The sequence below is a fragment of the Ascaphus truei genome, chromosome 6, assembly GCF_040206685.1.
Source record: "Ascaphus truei isolate aAscTru1 chromosome 6, aAscTru1.hap1, whole genome shotgun sequence".
Taxonomy (NCBI): Eukaryota; Metazoa; Chordata; class Amphibia; order Anura; family Ascaphidae; genus Ascaphus; species Ascaphus truei.
Window position 1 is genome coordinate 21,490,973 of NC_134488.1, and position 24,428 is coordinate 21,515,400.

The 24,428-nt window shown below is 43.9% G+C and overlaps 1 protein-coding gene across 4 annotated transcripts in view; it reads right to left on the reverse strand.

Annotated features, from left to right (window-relative positions):
- Positions 1-323: 323 nt before the first annotated feature.
- Positions 324-24,428, reverse strand: part of LOC142496731 (GDH/6PGL endoplasmic bifunctional protein-like) — a 34,474-nt gene continuing 10,369 nt past the window's right edge. For 2 of the 4 annotated variants that reach the window (XM_075603592.1, XM_075603591.1), the window contains exons 2-6: positions 18,956-19,042; positions 16,728-17,374; positions 15,649-15,766; positions 9,179-9,445; positions 324-5,189 (exon numbers count right to left, since the gene is read on the reverse strand). In XM_075603592.1, coding sequence (XP_075459707.1) covers positions 3,835-5,189; positions 9,179-9,445; positions 15,649-15,766; positions 16,728-17,354 — 2,367 coding nt within the window. In that variant the 5' untranslated portion in view covers positions 17,355-17,374; positions 18,956-19,042 and the 3' untranslated portion in view covers positions 324-3,834. The remainder of the gene's footprint in view (positions 5,190-9,178; positions 9,446-15,648; positions 15,767-16,727; positions 17,375-18,955; positions 19,043-24,428) is intronic. The other 2 variants (XM_075603593.1, XM_075603594.1) reach the window with 1 other exon arrangement.

A 24,428-nucleotide genomic window follows, 5' to 3' on the forward strand; every position in this document is an offset into this window, starting at 1 on the left:
TATGAACAAGGGACATGTACAAGGAAGTTCACTGTAACATTGCCATGACTTGGTATTTAGAAAAAAGAAGAGGGCGTTCTCTAATGCAGACTTAGCAAGTTGTTGTAGCACGTTTCACTATAGAAATGCCTGCTCTTTTTGAAGGCTGTAAAAAAAGAAAAATGATATATAGACCTGCATGCGTGCACAAGTCACGTGTGGACAAGCAAACACGCTTCTGTTGCCAAGTCAGAGTTTGAGACACGGCATGGTCTTTTGCGTTCCTACGTCCACATCCTATCACTTCGCATATGCTTGGTACAAATTAAATAGGACTAAAGTCACAATTAGCAACAGGTTTATTAGAAAATATTAATTTAGTTAGTCCTGAATAGAGAGCATTGCATTGTTCTGCTGGGCTTTACCAGCAACAAAGTGGCTTAATGTTGGCCTAATAGGCTTAAAAAAGGCTCAAAGTTTGCAGTCCTTGCCAACATAGCTAGTGAGACACGTTGACCGAATAGCATGATTTATGATGACCGCCACTGTGCTAAAAGAATTGTGCGTGTCCATCCTGTAATGTTAACTTCGAAATGTCTGGTTCACAAAACTTGCCATGTTTAATCCGCCTCCAAATCAGACAGCAAAGTGGGTTCCGAAAATGTCTAAATAAGGATAAATATGAATTGCTACATGTTAAGATTGTAGAAGTGTTCAGGGTTAGAAGCACCCACGGTACTGTAGTCCTGCTAAGATGTTCATTTATTTAAGTAAAATAATAAAAAAAATATTGAAATAAAAAGATATTGTATAGTTAAAAAAAAAAATATTTAAGGACATATGTGCTCCACATATAACAAAAAATAATTAGGCAGAACTGTGCTTGCATACCCCAACGGATAGCTAGGGGCTTGTTCTATAAACTCTGAAGCACACGATCGCACCTCCATCAGCAGAAAACTCCCATTGACCTGAATGGGTGGTTTCGGCCGAACGCAATGCGATCAGCCAAATGGGAGCTTATAGAATAGGCCCCTAAAAAGTATCCAGGAATGGATTTTTTTTCCCCAAAAACATTTTTTATTAGGCATTGATACATCACATTACAGATATAGTAGAATTCTCTCAACATACTACCTTAATAAATATTTTTCCTTTTTTTGTAACAGGGGGGTTGAAAGAGGGGAGGGGGCACTGAATATCCACCAGAGGGTGTGGTAGACCACTCGGGCCATTCAATGGTCCAGGAGTGGATTTTAAATGTTCTGTAGTGAAAAAAAAGGCAGAATGGTCTGAGTTATAAGTTTCAACTATGAGGATGAGTTCATTTATGGTTCAGCTATTAGCGCACCTACATCAGTGTAGACTATAATAAGTCAGCCACCCTTTTACTGGATCATTATTAAAACTGATCAACTATAACCTTCCAGTGAAGACGAGCAGAGCTATGAAGTCAGATCTGGACTATCAAATGTCTGGGTTTTACCCAATCAAAGATCCTCACAGATGACATGTTTAGAGCAGCCGCCTACTCGTAATATTTTGACTCCTTAAAACGTACCTTAGGATAAGCTAAATCACTTTGCCACTTTTTGCAGGTCCTCTCCAGCACTGCAGAGGTGAAGATAACATGGATTCTGAATTCTGACTCCCAATTATGTACTCCCGGTTTCCCAGAATGCAGCCCACTGTGATAATGCCCAGACCTATTCTTTACACCGGAAGGAAATGACTGAACCAATGACGAAGAATGTTATTTTACTTATTAGGAGCCAATGAGCACATCACTAGGAGTTTCCTACATCCACTCAAAACAGGTACTCTCCAAAAGACCCTAGGCGGAGACCAATTACAGAAGATAGTCCAATGTGTTCAAAGTACTCTTATTTTTGTATTTTTTAATAATGACCATTGTATATCCTTCAGCCTGATACTTGGTAAAAGGGCGCCACCGTGTGTCTAAAAGCAGTCAGGTGTATTTATATTACATTTATATTGTATTATACTCCGGAGAACAGAACGAGACGTCAGGACACAAACAAAAAAAACAAAAAAATGAACCACACAAGAAAACAAATAAAGATACATAAGTGTATCAAAGCAGTAAGACAGAAAATATATACAGTGTAAGCTTGAAATGTGTCAGTCTTTTTGCTTCATAAATATATACTATTTTCCCGTCTTGCTTAAACACTTTGAGTCCCATCGGGAGAACAGTACTATATAAAGTTATTGTAAAACTTATCTAGGGTATGTTGCTTTTTAGTCGATCATAGTGTGGTGACATGCTTTACCTGCAAAGATTCATTACCCTTTTTCTTCATTATTTTAAACAGTTACTAGTCCTTCAGCACAGTTTCCTTATTTTGTTACATACAGTTATGTTGGAGACTCCAACACAGGGCATTCGTGCGCCTTGGGATAAGCTAGAAAAACATGTTTTATTCTTATACATAAAAAGGCAGCTTGGATACAGAAAAGGCACAGGAACTTCAGAATACAAATTGATCTTTTTAATAAAGCACAATAGCAATTACGGATTGCTAATGTCCAACCAAGCGTATGGCTGACCATGACCAATAACTGTTAACGCACATTAGTAAACAGACCTTATGGTCATCCAGTATTACAATCCCTATGTCCGATGCTCTCGGAAACGTTGAAACTTAAGTAGACCTGTCTTGATGCATTAGTGGCTCGATACTTTTGATTATTCAAGAACAGTGGTTTAGCGACATTGATATCCTGAGTAGCAACCAGGTTTAGATCTGGCTATGAATATCAAATAGTGGAAGTGCCATTGTGTGCAATCACAGGAAAGCACACTCCGGTTAGACAAGGCAGCAAAATCCTGTGGACCCGATTTGAAAAGTTGTGTTATTTATCCTATAGGAATAGAAAAGAAAAAAGTGAAAGTGGAGATGAGTGGTTCTCGTAACACTTGGAACCACCACACTTCAACCACTGCCAACAGGAGACTTACTGAACATCTTCATATTGGTATTTAGGCAAAGGTGTGAGGCGATGAATATTGGGAATGTGGTTTCAGATGCCGGCAAGTCTGAAATTTGAGGGTATGGAATTTGGAACGGATAAGAGGTAGTTCGATTCCATCACACTGCAGATTTAACCTATTCATGGTCAAACCATTCAAATTGTGGCAGGGTCCAGTGTAACAGATAGTCTGTTTTTTATGATGGCGCTGAATATCATCTTAACCATTTTGCTATTAAAGGAGCCAGCAAAACAATACATTGCACATCCTGCAGAAGCAAAAGGGGCAGGACTGGTGCAAGAGTATTTCACGCCCTAAATGAACCTTCAGTCATTCTCTCTCCCTCCCACTTTCATTCTCTTCCACTGCCCTCTCTCTGCCATTCCTTCCCCTCCCCGCACCCCACTCCCGCTGTATCATTCTCTCTTCCCCTGCCACAAACACACACAGAACAGGAAACACAGACTCGCCTCTCTCCGCTCCACCCTTAGCCCTGCCCCCAGGCTCCTTACACCCCTTCCTGATTGACTGCTGCTGGGCAATGCAGCCAATCAGGATGGAGGAAACTGCCCGGCCCCCTAGCAATGTCCCAGCTCTCTCCCAGCTCTGGGAGATCTGGGAAATACCCCCACTAAGCAACCGGGAGCCGCCTAATGGATGAACCGGCCCTGCAAAGAGGTTAAACAAAACAGTCCGGTGTGCATATTAGGCTGTAGGAAGATCTGTGTTTTGCGGTGAATCTGCTTGTTTTCAGTCCCATCCTCACTCGGACATATAGATATGTCTTCTGTTCTATAAAAATCCTATGGGGCCAGTGAAAGTAAGAAAGGCACTTGGATGGAAAAACACAAAAAGGTGTTTTACCGAAGCAGAGCTTCGTAATCTATGTACCAAACCATCTTCCCAGAAGTGGGATTCACCCCTGTGATGGGCCACTTCTTGGGATCCTGTTTTACTCGGCTGATCAGAGTTACTATGTCATGCTTCCCCTTCCCCAGCACTAACACCATGACCTTACGGGCCTTGTTGATAAGAGGGAGGCTAATGCTCATCCTCTGGTGAGGCTTGGAAGGGCTCTCCGTAAACACCACAAGCTTATCACCCTCTACCCCATCCCGGGCACCAGGGAATATGGAGGCTGTGTGGCCATCATTGCCCAAGCCGAGCAGCACTAGATCAAAGCTGGCATTGCCTACCAAGGCCGAGATCTCTTGGGTGTATGCCTCTGTGCCCAGGTCTTCCTCTACACAGAGCCTTTGGTTTCTGTGCACTGGCATGGGGTGAATGTTTAAGTAGGGGACTCTCACATGCTGCAACAGATGCTCCTCCAGGTTGCCGAAATTGGAGTCCGGGTCTGTAAGTGGCACACAGCGTTCATCCACCACCCACAAGTGGGTGTGTTTCCATGGGAAGCCGTGATGATGCCGGGACAGCCTCTGAAACAAAGCCGTAGGGCTGGACCCTCCAGACAGCGCCAGGTGGAAGCTGCCTGATCGCTTTATTGCTTCCTCAGCTGCCTCCTGTATATTGTGCGCCAACTGTTGTATCAGGTGCTCGGCCCAATCAGATACCAGTGGGCTGCCAAGGAACTTAGACTGGGCAACTCCAAATGTATCTGCCTTCTGCCCCATGCCCAACACCTCCAAGTGCTGATCTGCAGCAAAATGCAAACCCCCATCCTTCATTACAAAGTCCAACAAGTGACCATTATCTGAGCCTCCAGGGTACATCCGGGGTGACACTTGATCCAGACTCTCCAGAAGCGGAGTCCAGAAATTCCAGGAAGCCAACAAGCTCTTGGTGGTGATGAACGAGTTCTTCCTGCCCAAGTAGATGTTGGATAGCAAAAGGGAGTAAGCGTCTTTCTCCTGCACGGGGCGGTACACGTAATAATCAGAGAGTGGTTGACCAAACAGTTGCAGGGATGGAAGCTCAGACGCTTCTTGCCATTGGCTGGTTGGCAGGTTTGGCTTGAAAAGCCCCCGACTCACTAGGATTGCAGGGAAGCCCAGATCTCCGTGCCCAATGTGGAAAATAATCTGTTTGGGTTTGCAAGGGCTTCTTACAGACGTCCTGTTCGCCTCTTTCTGCATACAGAAGGCGTCGTCTTTGAACACAACACGGACATATCCCGTTCTCTCGTCTAGAGCTTTTCCTGATGTGAGGATGAAAGGGACCCCTTCCCACCGCACGTTGTCAATATGGGCCAGCACACCTGTAACAAGAACAGATTGTACTTTTAATTCTATTTGTACAGCAACCAAACAGAAGCAAATGTAGCGACATGTGTAAGAGGTTAAATCTTTGTGACTGATACCCTTTTCAAGAAAACCATCACCAGCTTACCACATTTAATGTAGGAGGTGCCTGCAGGATACTGAAAAGCCCCTTAAAACCTGTAGGGCTGAATTTTTTTTTTCCAATTTCTTTGTAAACTGGGTTGTGCTATTACTTCCATAAGATCCTGACGATGGCGTCATTGTGTTTTCACAGGGCCTCCCTTCTTACGAAGAAGTCAATAATGGGATGAGGTGTGTGCATAATTACGGTAATCATCAAAACGTGTCAACAATGCGGGAAACAGAATCAGGGTCGTGACGTAATAGTATTAACAATTGGGTGAAGATTACTCACAGAGTGTACATTTATGGTGCACACCACACTAAATATTTTTATTATTTGTGAATATATAAAGTGAAACACAAAGGTGAAAGTGAAAAATAAAAAATAATTAAAACCGACATGTGGTATTAATGTAGCCGATTCCTGCTCAATTGTATGTAGGTAATGATTATGTGATTACACAATACTATAATATGGTGTTAACCTATCCTCCTGCTCAAGTTGATAAATCAAGAGTATTGCACACAGTTAATAACTCTGAAATCTGGCACTCAAGCTCATATATCTATGCCCCAGCATCTAGATGGATAATACATAGAGTGAAACAAAATAACACATGGACTAACATCCATGCAAACTCCAGAGTCACTAATAAACAGTTTTGTCTCAGAGGTATGTTTGCAAAGCAAATGAGCGAATTCTCTAATCAACTAAACTACCATATGAACGCTGCTTGAAATCAAACAGCACAGCTCCAACATCGCTGTCAAATTTTACTCGGGAGTCCCTGTAGCTAGTGATGAAAATCATATACCTTGCAGCATAACACTCTGTACTCTGTACCATATATTATATAGTATTGTGTAATCACATAATCATTACCTACATACAATTGAGCAGGAATCAGCTACATTAATACCACGTGTCAGTTTTAATTATTTTTTATTTTTCACCTTTGTGTTTCACTTTATATATTCACAAATAATAAAAATATTTAGTGTGGTGTGCACCATAAATGTACACTCTGTGAGTGATCTTGTGATGCGTCACAATCTTCACCCAACTGTTAATACTATTAACTATTGTACATAGGTAGCACCCATTTATGATATAAATAGATTTAAGTAAAACATTTAAACTAAAATTAGTGAGCGGTGTGATATGTCTTCTGTGTTTCTTGACGTAATAGACTACATTTAAAAATGAATTCATTTTGCCATTAGAATTGCATTTGTTTAAGAGAGCTCGTTATATTGGCAAGTATTTTTGTGAGCCAAGTGCGAGTCTTTTTAGAATTCCTCGCTCTCAAAAGCCTGAGAAATATTAGAAAGAGCAGCTATGGGTTTAGTGCAATGGTGGGTTGAGGGGAAGGGAAAGGGGGGGGGGGAGAGAGGGAAAGAGAAATGGGGGGGGGGGGAGAATGCCCCTGACGAAGTGACTTAGTGTCATGAAACGCGTAGGGTAGTTCCTTACATTGTGCTGATCACTTGTGTGGATTTGGTCTAGTTATAGGTTGGCTCTATTGCCTCTATTTGCCATCATTTGAGTTCCTAAAGACTTTGGAGTGACTTTCCACTGCAGCGCTATATGCGCAGGATACATCAGGGAATCCGAGTCACGACGCATGCGCATTGCGTTATCCGGCGGCGACGGCAACAGCGGGTATGTGAGCGCGCCAGCGGGGTCACGCGGTGCCAGCGGTTGAGGTCTGCAGACGCCCTGTGATACTTCTCCATCGGTTCTCACTCTGAGGCTCCATTGCAGCTGGTGCTGCTACTTGCGGCCTTACTGTTCATATTTCGTGAGTAGGATTTCAGTTTTCTCCGGAAGTGATCTCCTATCAGTGTTTCTCTTATTTGAAGTCGATTGTTATCACATCAATCATTTTTCAAACAAATAAGTGCAGACTACGGTTTAAAAGCTTGTTTGGTAGTGAACTATGGACTAGTCCACCAACCCGGTGCTCCAGAAACCTTTAATATACAATGCTGTGATGCTGTGGTCCCTTATAATGTGCTTGTGGTAGGGATGCCTGTCCCCTCTGTATGTAATAAAGTCACTAACTCCCCTTTAACCATGGAGGAGGGGGGGGAGGGGTGCAGGGCAAAAGTGAATGCCGTGTGGGAACGAAAGCAATATGTGCTCTACTGAACCCAAACCAACACCAAAAATAATGCGTAACGGCTAACAACTGGCTTAGCAAAAAAGCACCATAATGTTGTGTTAAACACACTCACGATCTTGAGGACAGACAACCACTGCTTCAGCGCGGCGAACTCCCAAGTAAAGAATCCTGCTGAATTTGGAAGCACTGTATGGTAGTAGCCGGTCGCCAACACAAACTCAGACCTCACTGCCTGGTAGCGCGCTGCGCTGCAGCTGCCCTCAACAAACCTAGATCCCACAGAGAGAACCGGCGCCCGGGCGAAGGAGGCTGGACACAAAGTGACCTTCTGAAAGGTTTATTGTTTAAAAAAAAAGCCCCTATGTGTGAAACATGTTGGAGGATGTGCCAGGACTCCATCTTCATGGTTTTTAAACAATAAACCTCTCAAATGGTCACTTCGTCCAGCGTTGCCCCCTTCGGCCGGGCACCGGTTCTCCTCTGTGGAATCTACGTTTACGGGTTAAAAGTTCACCTTTGACCTGTCCTGTGAAAAAAAACTAATTATGTTTTTTTTAAATTTTTACCGCTTCTCATTACATTTCTTATGACCTAGTTTCTTGCCCTGTCGGGTTTGCCAAGTCATGGCTCCATAATTACATTACAACAAAATAAATGGGAATTGAATATATACACAATAATATCTATACTATTGCCAACTACCTCCTGTATCTATAAAAGCGTACCACTGCCACTATACACTCTGGTACTGCAAAGGGGCAGCCCCGCCTGATCAACGTGAACTAATTATAGAGTTGTGTTCAATGTTGGCTATTTGGAGGCTTTAAACAAAACTGGGACAAATACGAGCATTTAAAACGTTTTTTTTTTGTTGGTTCCCATGGCAACCACATGCTTTGGCGGCCCTTTACCTAATCTGCTTTGTGATAAGACTATTTGTGGAGCTTTATATCTGCAGGTAAACGGCGAGTCATGTGTGTTCTTGGTTGCAAGGTTATTTTGATGCCATCATTAACCAAACAGATACAATTGTAGAACAAGACATATCTGATCAGCATGTATTTCCCCAGAACGCGTGTAATGTAATGATCTGGCTTTACTCTGTGCAAAACATACCCTTTTTAAATTCGTTTTTTATAATGGTGTTTTTGTGGCCAACGGAACATTTTGATAAAAAGTCATTTCATATAAAAATAAATGTTTATTATGTTAAATCTGCAATTTGAAAATAATTTTCAATTTAATATGGTATTATGATAGATTAAAAAAATATTTGTTGGTAATCTCTTATTCTTTATTGATATTTTTTGCATACATATTAATGCTTCTTACTACGGTCATATTTCTGCATTAAATAATATATCTCTAATAAAGAAAAGATAGGAATGTGCAATAATGTATTCATATTTTTTTTTTAGAAGACTTTTTTTATTCCAATTATCTATATTATTTTTTACCCACTATAATGGGTAAAGGGAAAATAATATATATATTTTTTTTAGCTCAAGGTACCATTAATGGTTGTTTTTACATTTGTGATAATTTCCCAATTATTCGATGATACGACTTCCGGATGCTTCCTTATAAATATCCATAGATTTAATTGAGAATTTAAATACATATGTAAACCTACATAATACAAATGTTCCTAATTTTTCGTTCCCTGGTGCATTTTGTGAACTGTATCACTTCCTCCGGGGGTAATTTGTGATAGGCTTATTTCGCTTACAACTCACCTGCAAAGGTTGGCGTGTTACTGAAGAAATGTGTCCCCTTCTCCAGCTCTTCCCTCACCTGCGGCAGGTAATCCAGGTATTGACCAATCACAGTGCTGCTTTGTTCAAGGTTGCGTAGAGACCCCAGTAGTTCCAGCTTTTCTCGAAGGACCTCAGAGTTGCTAAGGTTGAGCGGAACCTCCATGGCGACGTAGGTCAGGATCTCGGTCAGGTGGTTCTGGATGACGTCACGGATGACGCCATATTCCTCATAAAAGCTGGTACGTCCTAATAGGATAGAAACAGAAAAGTTAGCTGAGGCGCTTATACCAAATACTAAAGTGCCAACAGTAACAGTGTATTGTGTTTAGTGATGTATTCACTTATAATATAAAAAAGTGATACAAAGTGAAATTCCAAGTGAAAAAAATCCATACACATGTAGGAGGGGGGGGGGGGGGGGGGTGTATAAATAACCAACCAAATACACAGATATGTTGATTACATCTCACCCTTGTGTAAATTGCTTTTTTAATCCTGTTTTGCAGATCATGGGGAGTACAGGCCAATATGAAAACAAATATTTGATAGACATATTGCACTATGACAATATGTGGACTGAATATGTGAATGTACAGGGACATACTCACATATTCCCAGTTCTTTTTAGCATATCTTAAATCAGTGGCAGTAGTGTGTAAATACTTTTACAAAAAAGGTAGAGGACCCAATAGTGCAGACTTGTAAAAAAAATGTTATCAACATAAACCGGTATAAATCTGATATATTCACATGGCGTCAACTCAAAAGCATTGAACACAGTTTCAGGCCCGACGGTGCTATCACAGCCCCTCTTCTTTGCGTTCTCCGCGTCTCTCACAGGCAACTCCCGCACTTACGGGTTGAATCCCCAGATGGTGAATAGCATCAAAAGCAGCACTATGTCGGCGTCCTTGTATTGTATTGTATGTCTTTATTTATATAGCGCCATTAATGTACATAGCGCTTCACAGTAGTAATACATGGGGTAATCAAATAAATAACAGATAATATAAATAACAGATCATAGGAATAAGTGCTTCAGACATATACTGTAAGTAACATTAAGGAGGAGGAGTCCCTGCTCCGAGGAGCTTACAGTCTAATTGGTAGGTAGGGAGAACGTACAGAGACAGTAGGAGGGAGTTCTGGTTAGTGCGTCTGCAGGGGGCCAAGCTTTATGTGCCATGTGTTCAGAATATCCACAGTGCTATTCATATGCTTCTTTAAGCAAGTGTGTCTTAAGGTGGGTCTTAAATGTGGATAGAGAGGGTGCTAGTCGGGTACTGAGGAGCCTGCAGGAGACAGCAGCGTTTTTTTCCATCTCCGCGGTGCCGAGATCCGGATCCTGTGCAGACACCGCGAGTCTGCTGACTGTCTCAGTGTGAGAGTCCGTTTCCCCTTGCCAGTGCCCAACCTTATGGCGGTTTCTATACAAATCTGTTGATAGGTTGTTTTCATGTTTGTTTTTTTCTTTCATGTGTTTTTATATAAATTTTACTGTATTTGTATACTGTGCAGCTTAGGGTTTAGTCACCATCAGGTGTTCTCCTGGGTAGTACTTAGCCGTCCAGCTGTTCTGAGGTGGGGTTGGATCCCCTCAGAGTTTGTGTGTATTTTTAATAAATTACCTTCCACTAATCCCTGGTGCGCATTTGTGCATTTTTTATTATCTTGTATTTCAGGGTGCCCTCCCCCCTTTTTTAAGGGGGGTTCACCTAGATTTGAGAGTTTCTGGGGAGACGCTTTATGTACATGCTGCAAAGGGATCATCCACACCATCATACAGCACGAGCGCTGAATATCCTGTTTTTTCTACATTCTGGCAGCAGCGTTTAGGATAGATTGTAGGGGAGACAGGTGAGAGACAGGAAGGCCGGACAGCAGGAGGTTACAGTAATGAAGACGGGAGAGAATGAGGGCCTGAGTCAGAGTTTTAGCAGTCGAGCAACAGAGGAAAGGGCGTATCTTAGTTATATTGCGGAGGGAAAAGCGACAGGTTTTAGAAATGTTTTGAATGTGAGGGGCGAATGTGAAATAGAGGAGTCGAGTGTGACCCCTAGGCAGCGTGCTTGGGCTACTTGGTGAATGATGGTAGTTCCAACAGTAATGTGGAAGTAGGTAGTAGGGCCAGGTTTGGGAGGAAGTATGAAGAGCTCTGTTTTAGCCATGTTGAGTTTAAGGCAACAGAGGGCCATCCAGGATGACATAGCAGAGAGACATTCAGAAACTTTGGTTTGTACAGCAGGTGTAAGGTCAGGTGTTGAAAAGTATATTTGTGTGTCGTCAGCATAGAGGTGATAATTAAACCCAAAAGATGTTATTAGGTCACCTAGAGAGAGTGTGTACAGAGAAAAGAGAAGAGGTCCCAGGACAGAGCCCTGGGGTACCCCCACAGAGAGATCAATAGAGGAGGAGGAGGTGTTGGCAGAAGAGACACTGAAAGTACAATGGGAGAGGTAGGATGAGATCCAGGATAGAGCTTTGTTCCGAATACCAAGAGTATGGAGAATGTGAAGGAGAAGAGGGTGGTCCACGGTGTCAAATGCTGCAGAGAGGTCGAGTAATATGAGCAGAGTGTAATGACCTCTGTCTTTGGCAGCATGGAGGTCATCAGTTATTTTAGTGAGGGCTGTTTCCCACAGCAGCTCACGACGCGTTTTACCGTGGGGGTTTTGCCTGTGACAGACGCGGAGAACGCTAAGGAGAGGGGCTGTGAGAGCGCCGTCATTCCTGAAACTGTTTACAACACTTTTATTGAATTGACACCATGTGATTGTGCTTTTTGTTATACCGTTTTACCTTGATATAGGGTTTTTTTTTTTTACAAGTCTGCACTATCGGGTCCACTACTTTATTTATAAAGGTTGTCCCACTCCAAGACTGACAAGTATTTACACACTACTGCCACTGATTTAGGACATGCTAAAAAGAAGAACAGGGAGTATTATTATGCGAGTATATCCCTGTGGATTCACATATTCAGTCCACATATTGTCACAGACAGATTGCACTATTATATGTTCTTTATGTTATCATATTTACCTGCTCTCCCCATGATCTAGAAAACAATGTCCTAAGAGGAGACAGGGAAACTGATGGTTCGACAAGTTGGCTAGAAGATGGTGCAGGAGTCCTGGGGTAAAGCAGGGGTGCGCAAAATGGGGGCTGGGGGGGTGAGATTTTCCAGGGGGAGGTGCAGCATTTACAGAGGCCCCACGCTTCCCGAAGGCATTTAGATTAAAAGCAGGGGGACCGCGTGAGGCCTCTAAATTCTCTTACCTTGGCTTCCAGCGACACGTCGCCATGACAATGTGACATCACATGGCCCCGCGGCATCATCTGACACCGGAGCCAAGGTAACAGGGGGTGGGGGGGGGGAGACAGCATATTGGGGGGCACAGGGAGAAAAGTGTGCGCGCTCCTGGGCTAAAGGACTCTGCCTTTGAAGTATATGGGCCAGGTCTGAATCAGTGTCAGCTCTTCCTGTAACCCTGAGAAAGTCACTATCTCTGTGTGCCTCGGGCACTAAAAGAAAGCGCTCTGGGGAAGGGACACAAACGTCTGACACACAGCACTGTGTACACCAACTGTGCTATATAAGCAAACAAACATATCAAATAAACCACTGCACATGACCTCTGTGACCTTCAGCAAAACTGCTAGGATCCAATAAATGCACCTTATACATGCTATAACCATGTTAGCGGGGATGGGGGGGGGGGGAAGCAGGTCTCTATTCATCATCTGAAAATACCCTCATGTGAAGCATTGCTTTAGATCACCATTATCAGGTTGACACTGAAAATGCGGTCATGTACAACAACACTGAGTGCACGGCTATATAGAAGGCAATAAAAGTGATCCATGTCAAAACCCTTCCTGTGCCGGAAGTACAGCTGCACGGCTGCCGCAAATTGCGACTTTGATTGTAAGCTCTTTGGGGCAGGGACTCCTTTTCCTATTGTTTTATGTCTGAAGCGCTGTCACGGTAGCTTATGACAAGATATAAATGAACACCAAATATCTGGGTTGAACTGAACGAGGCTTAGATATAATAAAATATATTTATTCCTTAAATAAGGTGAAAACAGCAATATAGTACAATTAACAGGCAAGAAGGAAACACTTACTTAGGGTTGGGGAATGGAGAAGTATCAGCTAGCAATTCTCCAGCAATCCGGTGACATTCCAGGTGGAATCAGAAGCACAACTAAAAACTGTAGGGTTGACACAGTTTATATACCTGTGTAACCCTATTCTTAACATTGAATACAGACTAATGGTGAACAATTATCTGTATCCAATCCCTAACGTGGAGACACAGATTAACCCATGCCCTCCAGCTAGTTAGCCCATGTGTACTGGGACTCTGTGTCTTATTTCTGTAGCCCCATAATTAAATCGGGCGAAGATCAGTCTACAAAATGAAGTAGCTGGCAGGAGCTTCATTGTTTGTAGGTGTAGACATTACACTTACAAACCACTCCAGTTTGATGTTCCTCCGCCCTCAGGTAACAATTAGAGTGGCAGAGTCGTTTGACCAATACTTGGTTCCTAGACTTTGGGTAAACAATCAGGGCAGTTAATTTTTTGATCACAGTGCTAAGGCTCAATCAGCCGGCTGCCCTTCATGACCTATTAGCCTAGCAGATGGCGTCTGCATTTTCAGAACAGATCCAAAATACCATACATATACACTTTAATATCTACACATATTAATAAGTTCCATTCTGGTGGTCTCAGTGGGTCGAACTTTGCCAGTTTTTAATGCCTACAGTGACTCCACATATTGGCCAAATATCAACTCTCTGCGACCTACAGAACTGGAGATACAGAAATGCACTTTAAAACATCTTTAAAATACAGGATTATAATGAAACATGGGAACAAGGGAACATACATTTTCATGACATGACAAGGTGTAAACCACATTCCTGGACCGCAGTCCAGATAACACCTTGCCTCCCTGGTGAGGTCTGGGGGTGGCCATATGGGGTGCAACCCCTTTAATACCGGGCCAACCCCCTCTCCCTCTACAAGCGCTTCTTCCCATAATGTGTTATATCCACATGTCCTGTGTATTGTGCAGCGCTGTGCACCTGGACGGCGCTACATAAATATGGATATAAATAGCTTGGAGCAGAAGGGGTTCCCGGAGCAGAACCGCGTTCATTTCACGCAGGAGAGGCCAACGCTATTTCGTTTCCCGCGGAGGGGATGCTACCGGCGTCATCTTCCCCCCCAGAAGGTATCTCGGGGAAACCAGGGGGCCCCCGGAGCTGAAAGGGCCACGGTTCAGCTCCGGTGCCAAGGCCACCCCGGCACTCCAAGGGTTAAAAGTGCAGTCTGCCCTGGGATAAGAATGATCACATGGTAGCGCCATTCTACAATCCGGATCATTCCTCTACTTTCTACCAAAACCGGAAAAACTATTTCAATCTGTATTTAAGTCAGTTTGGTAATATTGTGACCTTCAACTGCAGGGTTCCATGGGCCCTGGCTGCTCCCTTTTGAGCGATATCATGATGTACGGTTTGCACAGACACACCCCTCTCTGGGGTGGGCTAAAGGTTGAGTCCACACTTGACTGGTGAGCACACCCCAAACCGGCTCAGTTAACCAAATCAGCCAAGTGTTTGCTTTAACTTTGATTACATTTGTTTAAGGAAGACAATTTAAGGAGAGAGAGAGAGAAGAGAGAGAGAGAAGAGCGCGAGAGAGAGAGAGAAGAGCGCGCGAGAGAGAGAAGAGCGCGAGAGGGGGGGGGGGGGGGGCAGGAGAGAGAGGGGGGGCAGGAGAGAGGGGGGGGGGTTCCTTGTCCTGATATGATACAGCTTTAGATATTTTTTAATGCCTCTCGTGTGAACGTGGTGTTTAATTGTTGCAGATTTTTGTATAATTAAATGTAATTTTTAGTGTGTATCCGCTGTGAGTATATATGTCTTAGTGTTTACTGATATATAGTGATACTCTTGGGGGTTGTACTTGGACCCCTTATGTCAGGATATTGGGTAATACCAGTGTTCACTTGCGAGTGTGGAAATCTTCGGTTTGATACTGAAGATTAATCAATTTACAAACGCAAGACAAAAACAAAGCTAATCAATTACAGGGGGCTTGAAGGACTGGCAAACAGTCTTTAGATAAAGATTGTAAAAACCTACATACAAACAACAAAAATGTTACTTTAAAAAAAATTACATTAGTCAGATTTGTTTTGTTTTTTTAAGGGGTCAATAAGCTGCATTATGCATGCCACTTCCATCAAATAAATGGTTAAAGGAAACAGCTGTATCACTGTAAACCGTAATGCCAATTCATTTCCCTAACCGACTGCCCACCCGCTTGTTGTACGCATTGTATTACTTTTTCATTTTATACTTTCAAACTCTGCCTAAAAAGGTTTTTCTTAAATAAATAAAACAAACATCCACGTTTTCCTTAATTACCTTTTGCATCCACGGTTTCCTTTAGGACAATCTCGACTCTCTCCATGTGCCGCCGGTTCCAGATCGGATCCAGATGCTTTCGGTTTCGGCGTCGGAAAGGCAGAATCTGGTCAACAGTCTGTAAATAAAATGGGAGAAAGATTTTATAGCCAGGTATATGGCAAGGCAGGGGGGAACCCCCCCCCCCCCAAAAAACGAAACTCTTGCGCCTGTAGCATCCGCAGAGAACGGCCTCGGACATAGTTCAGGCGCACATGCGCGTGACCGAGCGCGGGGATATCCTGAAAAACTGACCTGTTGGTGACCCTTGAGGGCTGGAGTTGGCCATCCCTGATTCAGGAGGTCAATTTATATTTGTCTGACAGTTGTACACAACTTTAGGTGAAGAGCAGCAGTAAATGTGCAGTATACAAAGGAAACCGGAGAATTTCATAGCTTTACTAATTGGGTATTTTATATCGTTAAAAAAAAAAGTCAGTTTTTAAGAAGTGATGAGGTGCGCAGAGGTAAAGTTTTATTAGGATAGAATAGTTGATTTTCACTTTGACCAAGAGGCTTAATTGTATATTAGGTGAAGCGGACGATTGGGCAGGTTCAGACGTCAACACTGTCGGTCATTTCAGCCGAAGAAAGGCTCGAGCGGCCAATTCTTCCATTACAGAATAAGTCCCGAAGAGTAAATGCTCCCCTGCCTTTGCTGCGATGGAGACTTGCACAGCTTTGCTTGCAGCATTAAAGGAGCATTAAAGGAGCAATCCCCTCCACAGGAGGAGTCGGAGTGATATACCAGCTTACAAATGCACTATTTATTTATAAAATGTGTTACCAGGAAGTAATGCATTGAGAGTTACCTCTCGTTTTCAAGTATGTCCTGGGCACAGAGTTAAGACAAATAGTAAATGGCTACAAGTACAGTTACATAAATGAACAGGGTATATACATTATATACAAGACATTGCATGCACAGTTAAAGAAAATATATATTATGGGCGTATGAAACAGTTACAGACCAGATTAAAATGTGAGACAGAGGGTTAGATTGCAGCTCACGGGCTGTTGCAGCCAAAGTTATGGCTCACCTGTTTTCCCAAGTAATGGTCAATCCGGTAAATCTCATCCTCTAGGAAAACTGTCTGCAGCTCACTGGCCAGCTGCTTCGCGGACTCGTAGTCATGGCCAAAGGGTTTCTCCAGCACCACACGCAGCCAAGCTCCAGGGGGTGGCCGACAGCTGGCATTGATGCTTCGAGCAATATCGGCATATGCAAAAGGTGGCACAGACAGGTAGAACAGTCTCCCAGCCTCATGCAACCCTTCATCAAACAGCGAACTCACAATGTCTTGGTGCAGGGCTGTGTAATTCTCTGCCGTCTTTAGCTGCCTATAGCGGCTGAGCTTCAGGAACTGATCCTTCATCAGGGCACACCTGTTCGGGGTGACATCCGCGGGACACGTGAGGGTCTTCAGCACTTCGAACATCAGCTCCTGACCCTTCTCTGGGGGAGTTAGAGCCGCCCCATGGAAGCTGAAGCTGTTCCCTTTGGCAGCCTGATCCAGGTAGAGCTGAAAGAGACCCCGCCACAGGTACTTTTTGGCTAGGTCCCCTGTGGCCCCCAGAAGAACGACAGAAATGTGCCCTTTGTGCTCCATACAGATAACAGGGAGGATCCCCAAGAGGAGGGAGCAGCATAGAGCTCTCAGCAGCATCCTGACAGGGCCCCGGTAGGCTGGATAAAGAAGAACATACAGAAGATCAAGCAAAGAACCGGACATCTGTGCTTATAAATGCAATCAAACACAGCAAACAACACCCTCCCCCTCCTCCGTGCAGATTCCAAAGAACACTTTGAAACAAATATTTCCTTGCCAACCTCTTCTCCCTCACCCTTTTCTTGTGGCTCTATCCTCATCATATATCATTTCTGTTTTCCAGTACATTATGGTTATGGCATTTTTAATGGTTAAGTGAAGGAAAAATAAAGATAAACATGTCTGCATTTAACACATACTATACCATGTGACATACAATACATGGAAAAAAAGGAAAACGAGCAATAGAACACACTTTCACATACATTTGGAACTTAAAATCGTACCAGATATTATTGCCCAGGTTATGTAGTAAAACGTATAGCAAAATTCTCACACTAGTTCAGTGTTTTTCAACAGTAGTACTTAAGAACCCTTGGGTTTCCCTGCATTTTACAGGTCATTTGAAAATTGCACCACATACAGAAGAATTTACAATGCATCTGATCTCAGACGCGCTATTAGAGAGAGTTGGGGTTCCTTACAATGCATCTGATCTCAGACGCGCTATTAGAGAGGGTTGGGGTTCCTTACAATGTATCTGATCTCAGACGCGCTATTAGAGAGGGTTGGGGTTCCTTACAATGCATCTGATCTCAGATGCGCTATTAGAGAGGGTTGGGGTTCCTTACAATGCATCTGATCTCAGACGCGCTATAAGAGAGGGTTGGGGATCCTTACAATGCATCTGATCTCAGACGCGCTATAAGAGAGGGTTGGGTTTCCTTACAATGCACCTGATCTCAGACGCGCTATTAGAGAGGGTTGGGGTTCCTTACAATGCATCTGATCACAGACATGCTATTAGAGAGGGTTGGGGTTCGGCAGAATTTTAAAATATAATTATAGGGTTCCTTAACAAAATATTTTTTTTCCTCAAATATATATATATAGTGTTTCAAATTGCTGCACTAGATAATAAAAACTGGAACTCAATGGCTTGTGGAGGTTATTTGACCCTGCTATTGACATAAGGACCTAAAGCAAACACTGCAGTCATTTCTGGTAATAATGGTTTAATCACTTCGGTTTCGCTGAAAAACAAAGTAGTAACGCTGGATTGCAAAATGGGGTCATTTTGCAAAAGTTGCCAGTTTCCAGTCCTATTTTGCAGCTTAATTAACACCACATATAGGTTCTCCAGACAATGAGGGTGTATTGCACACTTTAGAGCCCAATCTCGCTTCCCCTGCATTCACACTGCATCGTTTACGGTCCCATACGCACGTTTCCCGTTCACACTGCATTCCCCTGCAAACTCCTGCCACAACGGTGCACTTCACCCCAAGTTGTCACTGCAGTTTCATCTACAGTACAAAGCTGCTGCTGCCCAAACTCTTTCAATAAGCCGCGTGAGCTTCTCCATTACCACTCTTCCATTAATCTAGCACTGGCCAACCTACTTTCTCTAACCGTACTCCAGCATGTGCCATAACTCCACAAGACTGCCACATCCAGCTCTGCTTCCTGGAAACTTGCCAAACACACAAGGAACTTACCTCTTGGAGAGAACGTAGTCAGCCAATTTGACGGAAAGCAAACCCACTCAGGCAGAGTCCCTGCTGCATGCACTAGGCTGACACACACTGCCACGGGGAGAGAGTTAGAGGCGGTTCAGCTTTTCAACAATCATTACACAGAAAAAACCTTTCAACAATTAATCATTACACAGAAAAACCTTGCGTAAGTATCAGACAGAATCTGAAAACGGTTCCCGGCAGTAATATTCCAAATATTCCCAGCGCGTTCTATTGCAGCAGGCCTCATCAGTCTTCTTCATTTCAGCTAAGAAGAAGAGCAAACAAAGACAAAGAAAACTGGCTTCTTACGGCTCTGACCCTGTACGGGGGGGTGTCCCTTATAAAAGCAGCACTCCTGAAGCCACTTAAAAAAAAAGTTTGAAGCCGGGGGGTTATCGGAGCTGAACCGAGTTAATTTCAGTTCCGGGGATTCCCCGGAAGGGGGTACCGGTAGCAGCTCTGGCTGGGCTAGTTGGGGTTACCATAATGGCAGCCCTAAATGGTCATGCGGGCCAATAGAAAGTGGTGATGTCATCCCTTTGCTGCTTCCTATTGGCCCACGTGACCTGGGACATTTAAACTGAGCAGAGGTACCTACGGAGGCATTTATCTCGGGAAGCAGGGGGTCCCTGGAGCAGCTCCAGAGTAACCCCCCCCCCCCCCCGTTACACTCAGATTTGTATTTTTGTTTTAACAACCCTTGTAATGCGGCTTTAACCTTTCACAGAACAATGCGTTGCAGCAGCAAAGGTGTTACACATCGCAGCGCACTTAGGCTGAGGACCCGCTGCACGCGCCCGCACGGCTGTCTTGCTTGCAAGTCACAGCACCGCAATCTGCAGTGAACTTTTTTCAGCGCGGGAGGCGTGGCCAAAACGGGTCAGGGGCGTGACCATTGAGCCCGGGGGCAGATTGATCGGGCTGTAAAGTCCCCCTGTCCCACCGGCTGTGCGAAACACACACAACACACACATATATACACACACTTCCCCCCCTACCTTTTGGAGGTGACGGAAGCTCTCACAGCTCCAGCCCCCGGTGCTGATTGGCTCACCAGCGCACCACGTGACGCGTCACCGCTCGGGATCACAATCCTATTGCATCCCCTGCTGGCTGACATGTCACAGCGCGTAGTGAGCCTCGCAGTGAGGAGGGACTGGGGCCGGCTCGGGAGGATATCATGGGCAGGTGAGTGACGCGCGCGCCGCCGACCGCAGCGGGTCATCAGCCTTAGGATCAAGAAAAACTAATGGCAGTTACATGTACTATAATAAAATAAATAAATGGAAAAAAAAAAAGGGAAATATCAGACAACTTTATTGGGCCTATGTACGAAGATCACATTTCATTTTTTTTGTGCGACAATTTTAGTGCTAAAAGGTTGTACAAAATTCAGAAAATGTGAGTTTTGCGATTAAAAAGGCATCGTGCATACGACAGTTTTGTTGTTTAAACTTAATGTTCACGCATTGCGTCGTGGTATAATTTAAATGAAAAACACCATTATGTGCATCTTTATTTATAACAAGCGTTCGTCAATATAAATGATTAGTGGAACACTATTTATAAATCACCATACTGCGAAAATAATACATTTTGTTAACCTGCATCGGGAAACAATCCCCGCTGAACGCGACACCCGATTTTTACGCACACTTTTTGTTTAGCACAGAAGCATACATTTTTAATACATCGGATTCGCATCTGTAAGTCAAGTGCAGCTCCTGTCTGTGTACCTCCAAGTCAGTGGCAGTTACTGCCAAAATCGGGGCGCAAAGTACCGCATCACGACTCATGGCCATAGCGTGATAAGGCAACTTGGCAAATGTCAAAGGAGGAAGTCTTCCTACACTCTTATGACACAGCCGCCTGCCTTCCTCTGTAACTTACACGGGACATGAGGCAGGTCAGCAAACCTTGCAGTAAAATTACTGTCTAAACCAGGGGGAAATCCCACTTTTTTTTTTTACTTGTGTTTGAAACATTATATGATAGATAGACCCCAAAATGTAATATAAAACAGACAGGGGAATATGCAGAAAAATGTGTTGTGTGCTTTACTGAACCACAAGACTGGGCGTTTTACTTTTAGGATCAGGGTGTCAAGGTTTATACAGTTATACAGAAGTGGGACAAGTTACATACAGGCATACCCCGCTTTAAGTACACTCACTTTAAGTACACTCGCGAGTAAGGACATATCGTCCAATAGGCAAACGGCAGCTCACGCATGCGCCTGTCAGCACGTCCTGAACAGCAATGCCGTCTCCCTACCTGTACCGAAGCTGTGCGCAAGCAGGGAGACTATAGAGCATGTTACACATGCGTTTATTACATCAGTTATGCACGTATATGACGATTGCAGTACAGTACATGCATCGATAAGTGGGAAAAGGTAGTGCTTCACTTTAAGTACATTTTCGCTTTACATACATGCTCCGGTCCCATTGCGTACGTTAATGCGGGGTATGCCTGTAGTTACATAGTAGCTGAGGTTGAAGAAAATACATATATGTCCATCAAGTTCAACCTATGCTAAATGTAGACAGATACTTCCCCTACAGTAGATTTTTTTTTATTTACAGTATTTTGATCCAGAGGAAGGCAAACAAAAAACCCCAGTGACACATTATCCAATGATGTCTCATAAGGGGGAAAATAAATTCCTTCCTGACTCCATATATTGCCAATCAGATTACTCCCTGGATCAACATTCTTCCCATGTTTACTTTTTTGGTACAGATGCAGCGGCCGTTATTCGAACATTTCACGGAGCCGGTTTTGTGCGCTCTGCTGTATTCCACGCGGTATTCACGCCGCCAATCACACCAGGCACACGGGTGTTTACCGGGGTTGATATGTTTGAATTTCATGGATTCTGATTTCTTTGGGTGCAATTCTACGCGTATCTGTGGCAGAAATGAATGAATTGTAATGTGTACAGTACTGTGCTACTGTGTCAATTTGCAGGTGTTTAAAAACCAGAACACTAAAATACCATTTTCTGCACTCGCGTCTGAAGGTGGCAAGGTTGGAAGAAATCCTGCGCCATGACATGGGTATTCCAAGGTATACAACACGTGAAATGTTCAAATAACAGCCGCTGCATCTTGTATATCCCTGTATACCAGTGTTTCCCAACTAGAGTCCTCAGGGAACCCCAACAGGTCAGGTGTTAAGGATATCCCTGCTCCAGCATAGGTGGCACAGTCAAAATGACTGAGCCGCTGATTGACCCGCCTGTGCTGGAGCAGGGAAATCCTTAACACCTGACCTGTTGGGGTTCCCTGAGGACTGGAGTTGGGAAACACTGCTGTATACCTTTCCTTTCTAAAAAGAGCTCCAACCTTTTTTTGAAGATATCTACTGTATCTGCCATCACAGTCCATGGGGTAATAAATTACACATTATAACTGCCCTTACTGTAAAGAACCCTTTCCTTTGTTACAGGTGAACTCTCCTTTCCTCCAACCTTAACTGATGAGACTGTGTCCATTTTGACTGCCCTTGGGATGAAAACAGGCATACCCCGCATTAACGTAAGCAATGGGTCCAGAGCATGTATGTAAAGCGAAAATGTACTTAAAGTGAAGCACTACCTTTTCCCACTTATCGATGCATGTACTGTACTGCAATCGTCATATACGTGCATAACTGATGTAAATAACACATGTGTAACAGGCTCTATAGTCTCCCCGCTTGTGCACAGCTTCGGTACAGGTAGGGAGCCGGTATTGCTGTTCAGGACGTGCTGACAGGCGCATGCGTGAGCTGCCATTTGCCTATTGAGCGAAATGTACTTACTCGCGAGTGTCCTTAAAGTGAGTGTCCTTAAAGCGGGGTATGCCTGTAGTTATTTTGAAAGCTCCTCGTATTGACACCTTATATATTTGTATATAGTTATATCCCCTCTTAGGCTGAGATTATACCTGTGCCAAACACAAATGGCATAGTCCCTGTGTGTCTGCCCCTTGTGCGCGCAGGACGGCGCAACCGCGTTTGGAGAAGACAAAAAAAAGTTGTCTTTTCAAGCGCGGCCGCGTGACGTCAGCGGTTCAGCCAATGAGGGCGAAACAGCTTCGTGATGCGTCCGCCACGCCTCCACAATCTCCTGCAGCCAAGTTCACACATCGCTTGGGCAACAGGCGTGCGAGAGGCAACGCGGTCCGTCCGTCGCGTGCAAGTAAGGACTATAATCTTAGCCTCGGGGTTAGAGGAGCATTCCCCCCTAACACAAAAGTAAACTAAGGCCATCACCTCTTTAACAAATCCTTAAATAATAATAATTTAATTACAGTACAGGGTTAACGGTCAAATTAACCAAAGAGGGATGAGGCAGGGGGCAGTGGGGAGTATTGAAAGCAAAATGCTAAAAAGGGGGAAGGAAGGGAGAGGAAGATATGAACCATAGATGAGCAATATTTGAGCAAGTCAAAATATATTGCAGGGTATTAACGCAGCAAACTCAGCTGCTAGTTTTATTTTTTCCCTTACCTGAACCAGGGGGAGTAGCTGGAGGTCAGGGGACAACCTGGTTCAGGCAACCTAAAATATGATGTATATGATAAGTCACTCAAATGGAGAATTATAGATTCCACTGGGGTATCTTCCCCCCTCCTCCCTCCACCCCATCGCGCAAACATGCAGGCCACGAATCTCAGCAAGTGCGCGTGACTTCATGCTTTTGGTTGCGCGATTGCACGCGCGCATGCAGTATGTCTGAGGCGTTAGGCTGCGCTTAGTGTGCCGGCGACGCAAACAAATGTATTGCCGTCGTCGCGTGCGCTTATAGTAAGCGCAACGCGATGGAGTGATGGCTTGGTCGCGATCGCAGGAAGTCATCTCAATTTGATTTGTCCAGCGGCCCCAGCCTGACATCACCGTCGCAGGCCCTATAAGCGCAGCCTTAGTCAGGCCTCAGCACCTTCCTAACGGGCACCTAGGAAGAGACTACAGACAGCGCTCCCAGAGCACAGTGATGAGACTATACATGAAGTAATCTGTACCGTGTCAATGAGACTTTATCAATGGTGATCAATAAAGATGCTGTTTGTATGAATAAAGTTCCTGGCGCCCATCATTGCATTACCAACGCCCAGCCTGCACGTATCCAGCACCCTGACACGGTAATCACTGAGCGAGCCAAGTTAAGAGACATTTAATGTAAACTCATTAGGAGCCGTGCAGGGAGGGTTACATAAAGATTTATAGTAATTCAGTATTAATTTCAGATAGATCATGAGCAAGCATTCCATCCACCTTCCTAATAGCATAAATATTTAAGTTGGTAACCTTATCTCTTAGCCTAGCAGCAAGGAGACGATACACTTTATTTCCCTGCTCATAAAAAAATGCTTTCCCTGCTGAGATTTTCATTCTGTTCTTGTGTGATCAATTTGCTTTCCAATACATGATGTGACATTTTGAGCATACGCTGATTCTATAGGTAAGT